This window comes from Eleutherodactylus coqui, chromosome 6 (assembly GCF_035609145.1).
Source record: "Eleutherodactylus coqui strain aEleCoq1 chromosome 6, aEleCoq1.hap1, whole genome shotgun sequence".
NCBI lineage: Eukaryota > Metazoa > Chordata > Amphibia > Anura > Eleutherodactylidae > Eleutherodactylus > Eleutherodactylus coqui.
Window position 1 is genome coordinate 240,870,722 of NC_089842.1, and position 10,697 is coordinate 240,881,418.

Sequence of the window (10,697 nt, forward strand, 5' to 3'; positions counted from 1 at the left end):
TGCACTGACCCATGTGTGTTAAATGGGTTAGGCCAAATGCACGCGGGCGTATTTGCATTGTGGAATCTGGAGTGGGCGTCCACCTCCAGATTCCGCAGCCAATACTGCCCATAAACATGTATTAAAAATCACTTTTCCCTGTCCACGAGCGGAAATCATTGTAATTTTTCGCTCTCGGAGGGAGAATCGCAGCACGTTCTATTTCACCACGGGTTAAGCGCGAACGGCTTCCATTGAAGTCAATGCAAGCCGTCCGATCCATGGCCCTTCCGCTATCATCATTGTGGAAAGATCACAGAATCTATGTCATTGCCTGGCGGAGCCATAATCTTCGCTGCACATGTGCGCCGGCCGGCGCATTCGCAATCCAGATTATGAAGAATCTGGACAGGTACGCAGGGATCACCGGCCGGGCACAGGGTGGGAGTCCGCTGCGGGATCTCACATGCGGAATCCGACACGGCCGTGTGCATTTGGCCTTATCCGAAAAGACATCTGACCCGATATTGTGCTGGTAAAATCGTGATATTCATTTTGAGTGCGTTGCGATTCGCAAGAAAACCGCATTGCATTACTTCACTGAAAATGTAATTGACACGTGTTTTGCACGTGCGTGAAAATCGCGTATATTTTCTATACGAAAAATTATAAAACTGACCCCGTTTTTTTCCTAGCTGCCTAAATAACGAAGCTTGGCAGAACTTAATTGAAGCGCTCGCTGTCGTGGGCCAAAAGCCGCAAGTGCACTTTCTTCTCCTACAGCGGTCGCTGATAGATGTTCATCCCTGAACTTGAATACATACCACAGCCATTAGGTGACCTCTAGTCGGCGGACGCCTGGAGTGTTGTATCTTCGCTCGGTCTCTGGTCGGATGGGCCAGGTAACTATCTTCTTCTACCGTGACCTAGGGTAACAACATGGAGATGGCTTTATGATACAAGTACTTGGAGCAAGCAGTTAGGGGGGCACATGTGTTCCCGTACGGATGGGTGCAAGCATGTCCTCCAAGAAGGGAAGAGAAGAGCGTTAAAGAAGGGTTAATGGAAGAATCACTGGAAAGTCCAGCCTTTTCTGTTCTGCACTTGTGGGTCCAGCGCAGAGGCTGTTAATACGGAGAGCAGCCAGCTGCATGGACGAGGCCCAGGTAGACACTGCTTACCTCATCAAGGATGCGGTTCTTGGCTCGAGTGATTGCAGAGTTCAAGGCGTTGATCCAAGATTCTTTTTCCTCCGGGCTGACAGCAAGGAAGATCAGGTTTGGTGCCTGGAGAAAATAAGGGCTCCTGTTATTACCCGTGGTCTACTGCAAGGAACATGTACCACCAGATGAGCAATGGACTTGGGGGGCAGTTAAAGGGCCACTGCCGTGATTGTTAATTCATTCATTATATAGCTATCCCCCGTCTATATAAGTGTTACCTTAGTTAGTTCTTTCTTTCTGTCTGAATCTCCCAGGCAAAATAGTACTGATGATCTATCCTCGGGATTGGTCATCTATACTTGATCAACTGGGTTCTGCTTCTCGAGATCACAGCTGATCGGCTGAAAGGACTCCATTGCATTGGAGTGGAAGCCGCTGCTCCAACTCCTGTGTAGTGGCCGGTGCTTGTAACTGCAGTCACAGCTTCCATTGATTTCAATGAGCCCCAGCCTGCAGTTACAAGCACCGGCCACTACACAGGTGTTGGAGCAGTAGCTTCTGCTCCAATCAGTGTGTAATGGCGCTGACAGCGGGTGTCCGCTCAACCAAGATCCTGAGCAGCAGAACCTAGCCGATCAACTATTTATGACCTATCCTGAGGATAGATAATTATCAATAGTATTTTACCTGGAAAAGCCCTTTAATGTGGAAACCCTTTTACAGGAAAAGTGTCATCAAAAAATGACCTCTTGTATTAATCAAGTTTTTTACGTTAAACATTTTTCAAAAGAATTTTTAATGACTTATTCTCCATTTTTCAATGTCACGATCAAAATATATATATATTTAAATCCTGCAGTTGTCATGCTGTTAGTAATAGTCTGATGTGTCCTGTTCTGTAGGGAAAACTCAGCAGTCATCTCATTATCATCACAGGCAGGATTACACTGACAGGTGACACATATGTGGATAACACAGGATGCACCATTCCCAATAGAAGGTGGTCACAGCTCACCTCCTCCCTCTCCCTCCATAGGTCACAGAGCATGCCCACAATACAATCCCATAAAAGTCAATAAGGCTTGCCTCTCCACTGCGCCTATGGCCCATGAGGCTGCTGTAAAGTATATGTTAACTGCAACTCAAGCAAGATGACTGCTTATACAAAATGCACTATCCAGCAGGGGGCATCAATGAGCACTAGAGAAGGCTCCTCCCAGGAAAAGAGAATATAAAACCTGTGTCCCATCCTGATGCATGGTAGGTAGAGTGAAAAATGTGGGGTGCCATAGATAGACCATAGTCCAGGCGTGCACTGAGAGGCGTGGAGGTGTTGTAGGGGGTGAGGGGGGTTAGTTTAGGGGATTTGCTAAGCTTCTTTGAAGAGGTGCGTCTTTAAGGCGCGTCTGAAGTTCCGTGCTTCCGGAATTGTCCGGATGCCTTGGGGTAGAGCGTTCCAGAGGATGGGTGCTGCTCTAGAGAAGTTCTGGAAGTGAGCGTGTGAGGCTCATATTAGAGGGGGTTTAGTCTGAGTGTGTTAGCCGATCGGAGTGAGCGGGCTGGGTGGTGTACGGACAGGAGGAAGGCGATGTATGGTGGCACGGCGCCATGGAGGTCTTTGTGGGTGAGGATGAGGAGTTTGAATTGAGTTCTGTGATACATGGGCAGCCAATGCAGCGACTGGCATAGTGCAGAGGGGTCTGAGAAGCGGCTGGACAGGAAGATGGGCCTGGCTGCTGCATTTAGTATGGATTGGAGAGGGGAGAGTTTGGAGAGGGGAAGGCCAATTAGCAGAGAATTGCAGTAATCGAGTCGGGAGTAGATGAGGGCGACGACGAGAGTCTTTAGCGATGTTCTTGAGGTGCAGGTGGCAGTTTCGGGCCAGGGATTAGATGTGGGGGGTAAAAGAGAGGTACGAGTCCAGTGTGACCCCAAGGCATCGGGCATGCCTTCTGGGGGTTATGATGGTGCCAGACACTGGAATGGAGATGTTGAGGGGAGGTCAGTTGGTAGAGGGTGGAAAAACAAGGAGGTCAGTTTTTGAGGGTTAGGTTTGAGAAAAAGGGAGGACATGGTATTAGAGACAGCAGACAGACAGTCGGAGAGGTTTTGGAGGAATAGTTCACAGATCTCACGAGAGGAGGTGTATAGTTGGGTGTCTTCAGCGTAGAGATGGTATTGGAGGCCGAATCTGCGAATGTTTTGTCTGATTGGGGCTGTATAGATAGAGAAGAGAAGGGGACCAAGGACCGAGCCCTGGGGGACCCCAACAGCGAGAGGAAGTGGAGAGGAGCCAGAGCCAGCAAAGGAGTAGCTGAAGGAGCAGTCAGAGAGGTAGGAGGAGAACCAGGAGAGAGCAGTGTCCTTCAGGCCGATCGAGCGAAGCATACTGAGGAGGAGGTCATGGTCGACAGTGTCAAACGCAGCAGACAGGTCAAGGAGGATCAGTAGGGAGTAGTCGCCCCTCGATTTAGCCATCAGGAAGTCGTTTGATACTTCTTTGAGGGCGGTTTCGGTTGAGTGTAGGGGCGGAAGCTGGACTGGACAGGACTGAGAAGAGAGTTTTCAGAGAGAAAGTGTGTAAGGTGGGAGTAAACCAGTTGTTCTAAAAGTTGGGAGATGAAAAGGAGATTTGAGATGGTTCGGTAGTTGGCAGAGTTAGTTGGGTCATCAATAGTAAATCGGCGAGGTTCCATAACCTGGGATCCCTAGCGATCAGCTGTAACTGGGCCTTTGTGCTCCTACACTGAGCTGATTTCTGCAGGAAGTAGACAGCTCTGTTCATTCTCCAGTGGCCAGACTTGGTATTGCAGGCCACGTTTCCATTTATTTCAGTGCCTGTAATACCAAGCCTGGCCACTGCAGTGAGAATGGAGCTGTCTGTTTCCTGCAGAAATCAGCTTAATGCATGAGAACAAAAGCGCAGCTTACACCTAATTGGCTGAAGTCCTAGGCGGTGGACCCTCACAGATTTACTATGGATGGCCTATCCTAAGGAGAGGTCCTCAATAATTTACAACTGGTCAACCCCTTTAATTAATCTTGACAGATGAGAGCCAAAAGAGATAAGTGTGCCCAACTGAAGAACCGATCCAACAACAACAGCTGCCCGTTCTCCTCATCTGCTGACGACGGCAGATATTATCCAGCAAATTAATTAGGAAAGAACAATATAGAGACGAGGATTTTCCTCCCACATCGCAGGACATACGCCAGCAAAACAGACAGAAGTACACGGAAGGGAACAGTGTCTGCACGGGGTGGGCATGCTTGTGAAAAACACGTCTACGGGGGTATTAACATGGGCAAGTGCAATACTGAGAACAGGTCATCAATGTTTAAGTCCCGGAAAACCCCTTTAATTTGTGGGTCCGTTCATGATTTACAAGATCTCAGTTTGCAGTCACTGAATGAAAAACATATAAAGTATTGCCTGCATGCTGGCCCTGCCCTATTCAATCTAACATTGTTGCAGGACCCGCTACAATGTGTCAGTGTTCTCCCCCGTGAGCATTGTATCAGTTCATATTCTCAGCTTTAGATGCAAACTCAGGTGTTCCAATTCACCGACCGCAAGCAGAGATCTTGAAAATGGTGCAGAACTAAAAACCACAAAGCATATTAGAGACCTGCAGAACTTTTTATAACACATAACACGCCAGTAATGTATCGTACCGTGTTTCCCGGTTGTTTAGATCGCACCAGTGAGAAACGACTGTGGTTCTTCTTAGATCTGCTCCTTGACTTCCGCAGCTCCTCACACTTCTCGTAGTCACTCAAGTCAAAAATTTCTTGTCCGTTTTTTTCATCCTTCACCTAGAAGACATCATGACAGAGGTTAATCAGGGAGTAACTTAGTGCAGGAAAGATTCTAGTTACCTTTATAATACACTATGATGACAGAAGTACTGGGGATGAAATTGGATTTTATTCACATTTTCTGGTCTGGTGTTGGGCGTCTTTGGCCTCAATGACTGCAGTGACCCTACTGGGTCGCTGTCCACCTAATTCCCATAGATGTGTGAAGGGACTGGCCTCCATTGCTTGAGGGGCTTGCTTGGTATGTTGGGTGTACACGGACACGTCTTTCTAGTTCGTCCCAAAGACGCTCGATGGGATTAAGATCCAGACTTTGGGCGGCCAATGAAGTTTGTAGATGTTCTACTCCTCAAACCTCAACCCTGCATACCGTATGACATGGCGCTCGGTCATGTTGTAGAGACACGGAGCTGTACCCAAGTATTGCCACAGGGTAGATGATGCCACATTGTCTGGGATGTCTCTGCACCCACTGGTGTTGAAGATGGACTTCACCATAACCAATGGCCCCTACTCCTTCCCAGCAGAACCCCCCCCCCCCCCCCCACCCACCCACCCACATACAATAAAAGAACCTCCTCCAAACTTTTTGGTTACAAATCTTGCATTGCGGCTCAGTCAGGCAAAGTGAACCCCTACAAGTAGGACATCATTATTTGAAGGAAGGAAGAACACAAGAGGTCCTCAGCATATATGGGTGGTATGCCATGTCATGTTTTCATGCAGGATTCCCATCTTGTGCTTGGATTCATCTGCCCACCATGAAGATCTCCCTGTAATTTGGTACTAAATCAGTGCTTGTTGTGTTCCGGTATCTCCCTGAAGGTCTTGGTAGCAAGCCACAGGAATTCTCATTACAGGGCTGTGTGTGGCCCATTTGTGTGACGCCCATGCTTCCATCCCTTGTGTAGCCTGGCTGGGAGTTAGGGTTATACGCCTGAACAGGCCTTAAGTTAGAAATTTATTATATATAGAAAAACTATATATATTGCACTGATAGGCAAGCTGATGTATTCTACTTGTGGAGAAAGCAGCAAGGTAGCAGTGTACCAACACCAGAACAAATCAGGGAATAAATACGGTACCAGCACCAAACTCAATATATAAATACAGCACCTGAACCAAGCTCATAACATACATACAATTAAAGAAACAAGCTTATAACATAAATACAACAGCAGAACCAAGGTCAAAACATAAATACAGCACCAGAAACAAGGACATAACATAAATACAGCACCACAACCAAGCTCAGATCATAGATACAGGAGCAGAACCAAGGTGATAACTTAAATACAGTAGTAGAACCAAGGTCAAAACATAAATACCGCACAAGAAACAAGCTCAGTACATAGATATGGCACCAGACCCAAGCTCATAACATATATACAGCCCCAGAACCAAGCTCATTACATAGATAGGTCACCATAATAAAGCTCATTACATAAGTACAGTAGCAGAACTAAGCGATGTGTTGCAAGTATGCTGACTGGTTGAAAGTGGCACCTCGAAACATCAGAAGGATGGAGGCAACGCCAGAAGGAAGATGATTCATGTAGCTCCACAGGAAGTACCGCACAGAGGAAGAAGATCATCTGGCTGGGCGGACCTAAGTGGGTTAATGACAGCCGGCCTACATCTCCCTGGTGCCCTCCTACAAGCTGGTGAGCGGCACCTGATGTGACTGCGGGTCACACATAAATAAGGCCGGTCATGCCCCTAAATATTTTTTTGTACTGGACCAAATTCTTTGCAAGAGGGGAGTTTAAAAAAAAAGTTTTAATAGATCAGAAGCTTAAACAAAAGTCCACCTGAATTATAGGTGTTGTCCATCAACCGATAGGAGAAATGTAATCTGCATGTGAGGCAGGGGAGATGAAATGGGCAGAGCAACCTTGGAGCAAGGGTAGTCTATAAGTGTGACATGCCAAAATGATCAGCAGAAGATAGGTGCTGCTGGTCTAGTGTGCTGGTCGATCACGGGGCGCGTTGGTGCTGCAAGCTGAGATGAAAGGACTAGGGCTCTGCCACGACCTGCCGGTGGGCGGTGGCTCAAACGAGAGTAAAAGTTGATGTTATAAGCTTTATTCACAACCAGCAGGTGTAACACGTTTCGAGGTACGCAGACCTCTTCATCAGAGCAGCTGAACGGTGGTAACCATTCTGGATGCTACATTACAAGCCTCTCATTGGTTGTCTCTTCTCCTTCCCACTAGAGAGTAAATTCATTTCAATCCATATAAGGTCTACAAGACAACATGGCCGACAGGAGAACGAGCTGGGAGCTTCAGGATGACCATTATCAGAATCGATGGGGTCCCAACGGTCAGACCCATCTGTTTGTTTGTCAGGTGGTCAGCGGCACCTTCACACAGCCTCACGATTGGGCTTGCAATTCTGCAAATTTTTGAGTGAAATTGCGCAGGTGCGGATTTGCGTGAGTCCGGCGGCGTAATTCCATCCCGTGTGAAAGTTCCCTAAAAATAATAATTTGCATTCCTATCACCATTGCAAACGACAAGACCTGACGAGGTAATTTATGTGTTTCGTTCTTGATTGCGAGGATTCTGTCTTCTCTATAAACAACAAGCTCCGCTAGATAATTAGTGTACTGGGATACGGGTAAGCAGAGCATCCTGGGAAGTTTCCCTCCCCTCGCTGATCCCACGATAGATAGCACAGCTGTATGGCTCCGAGGACCGGTCAATAGCCCATCAATAAAGCATTTGTTTCAAAATGGAGTTTCCGAGAAGGCACATGTTGTGTTAACCTCTTCCTTCCTGGCTATAAATACGAGCCAATGCCCATTCTGCTCGGAAATGCTATGGCTTTAAGTGGATCAAAGTATTTTGTCTAAGCTACTATACGGTGTAAGGGAGGGGGTGACTAAAGCCATTATGGAAACCACAGATTAACGAGTAGGAGAACCTAATTACCGCCAAGCACGTTTTCTAGTTGCTTGTATATCGTCAATGTATCCCGCAGCGCTCTACAGAAATTGCCATCAGTCCCTGTCCCCAATGGGGCTTGCAATCTAATTTCCTTATCTCACAAACAACATACTAGTGCTCTATCCGAGGAAAGCTGAATTCAGAGGAAGGCCACCCCAAAACGGACAATCTCCATGCAGATGTTGCCCTTGTTGGTCAAATGCAAACCCAGGACCCCAGTACTGCAAGGCCAATGTGCCATCGGGGTCCTGGGTTGGCCACCATACCTAACCAACAGAAAGCAACTCCAGCATTTTTTAGGAGCATTGACTACGGATTCTTGGATACATCCAGCCCACAGATCAGGACCACCATGTCAAACAGATGTCCAGCCAATGGGAAGAGTAACGCCTTCGCTGCAGCCTGATGCCATCGGAGTAATATACACAAAGAAAGACTAGTCCGAAGGACTAAGCGTGACCATACACCTCAGGGCAGTCAAGCTCATTTTCAGCGGAGGCCACATTAGCATCATGGTTGCCCTCAAAAGTCCGTTTATAAGGGCTCATTCACAAGGGCGTAGTTGCAGTCCTTATTCTGCAAATAGCGGTATGGAGGTGCAGTGGAGCTCAGAATCTCTCTTCTCCAATGTTGGCTATCCCTCCTAGCTTTGTGTTGTCGGCACATTTGATCAGTTTCACCTCAATTCCCTTATCTAGATCATTTATTTATGAAAAAAGTCAACAGAAGCTACAAAGAAGGGGATAGAGTGCATGGACCCCCTATGAGAACTCCAATACTAAGAGGTCTCTGGTAGTTTAATTCCCAGTCATTGTTACAAGGCTTGTATAAAGAGTCTAACTTTGACTTGAAGGAAGGCTGCCTTCCAACACGGTGGCACTGTGGAGGTATTATTCCATCTCCCTTATTTGCATATTACCCAGAGGAGCATGAATGGCCTTTTGAGTCTCCTCACTCACCGGCTAGATGCTCTCCCTAAGGAGAAAAGATAGCGTTTCTGACCTCTGGTAGAAGAGACACTCAACTCAAGTTCATCTCAAAACTTTCTACAAAAGTTCTCATGACAATTTGACATTAATTGGTCACTCGTTACTTTGTTGGACATTTCACAGTCGGGAATCCAAGTTGGAAGTGGTCTTCCATGAAGGCTCAGCTTGTGTTGACCACTCCATGTTCTTCTGATGAAGTGATAGACAAGTTACCATTTCCAGTCACAAGACTCTAGCCAGATCCTACTTCACTCTCGGACAGCAAATGTGGCGATAAACCCGTGTCAGCTGCTATATGAAGCATTACATCCCTCCTCTAGAGACGGGAAGGGATTATCGGCTGCTATTTATGAACACTATAAGAGAAGGAAGTAGATTAAGAAGCCAGCCCTCAAGATGAAGACCTGAGGGATGATATATCACACTGATACGTTTGTATCTATATATACATCTATCCATATATGTATGTATACACTGAACGGCCACTTTACTCCAGACTCCCATCTACGGGCACGTTGGACCTCTTTTGACCTTCAGAATTGCAGCCATTGATTGTGGCCAACCCTCCAGAAATTCCTCGACCGTTCATAAAAACGGGGGACTTTTTTCTAGTGCTTGGCCAAAATATTGATGAGTCTGAGATTTATTTGAGGCTGATATCACAATAAATGCTGTTAATGAGTTCATATCAGTATCTGCCCTATAAATATGAATCACTTATATCTTTTAGCATCCAGTATGGTTTATTTGATATGTACGTAAAAAATATTGGCTGTTGGTGTTTTTTTTATAGGTTGTCCAGGAAAACAAAAAATTCAGGTTGGCAGCTCACAGATACGAGGGGTGCTGATAAATCTTTGGCTTCACCCAGAAAGATACAAGATAGGAAGATGAAAGTTTACATTTCTTCCACATCCTCTCCACTGATGCCAACACACTTCTTACATCGGTATTCCAAGTTCTGTAAGCCTTGCAGAAAGAAGGATTTCGGTTGTGCCTCAAACCAGTCATCCGTAGCAGCCATGGCATCAGAAATGGTGTGAAATTTGGTGCCATTGAGGTGTGTGTTCAGGTTTGGTAACAGATGATAGTCGGAGGGAGCTAGATCTGGTGAATAAGGTGGGTGGTCAACCAGCGGGAAGCCGAGCTCCACCAGTTTTGCCGTGGTCGCTTGTGCAGTGTGAGCGGAGGCGTTGTCTTGCAGGAACAAGATTTCTTTGGACAGCTTGCTGCGCCTTTTGGCCTTCAGAGATGCCTTCAATTGGTCCAAAAGTTCAATGTAATCCCTTGCATTGATGGCGGAACCATTGTGAAGGTAGTCCACTAGCAGCAGCCCTCCTTATCCCAGAACACAGACGCCATCACCTTAGTGGCTGAGAACCACTGTGCCTCCACTCTCTGACTGCTCCTTGGTTTCAGGGTCATACAAATAAATCCAGGTCTCATCCATGGTGACCAGTCGGTCCAGGAAGTTCTTATCAGTCCAGAAATGCTGACAAATGGACCGAGAAGTTGTCACTCGATGCTTTTCTGATCTGTTGTCAAACATTTGGGGACCCACTTTACAGATGGCTTCTTCATGTTCAAATGTTCATGGATGATGACACAAACACGTTCACCACAAACCCCCATGATGTCGGCTATTCCTACAGCCGGCCGATTCTCCAGTTTGAGGTTGTGCACAGCATCGGCGATCTCCGGAACAACAACCTCTCTCGGTCGTCCAGGACGTTCCTCATCATTGGTGCTGAAGTGGCCTGTTTAAATTTGGCAACCCAGTCCATAACTGTAGACTA

General features: G+C 46.8%; 1 protein-coding gene across 2 annotated transcripts in view; it reads right to left on the reverse strand.

The window, feature by feature from the left end:
- Positions 1-10,697, reverse strand: part of PLEKHO1 (pleckstrin homology domain containing O1) — a 46,801-nt gene that overhangs the window by 4,659 nt on the left and 31,445 nt on the right. For both annotated transcript variants that reach the window (XM_066609176.1, XM_066609175.1), the window contains exons 3-5: positions 4,818-4,958; positions 1,161-1,265; positions 804-905 (exon numbers count right to left, since the gene is read on the reverse strand). In XM_066609176.1, the coding sequence (XP_066465273.1) occupies positions 804-905; positions 1,161-1,265; positions 4,818-4,958 (348 nt within the window). The remainder of the gene's footprint in view (positions 1-803; positions 906-1,160; positions 1,266-4,817; positions 4,959-10,697) is intronic.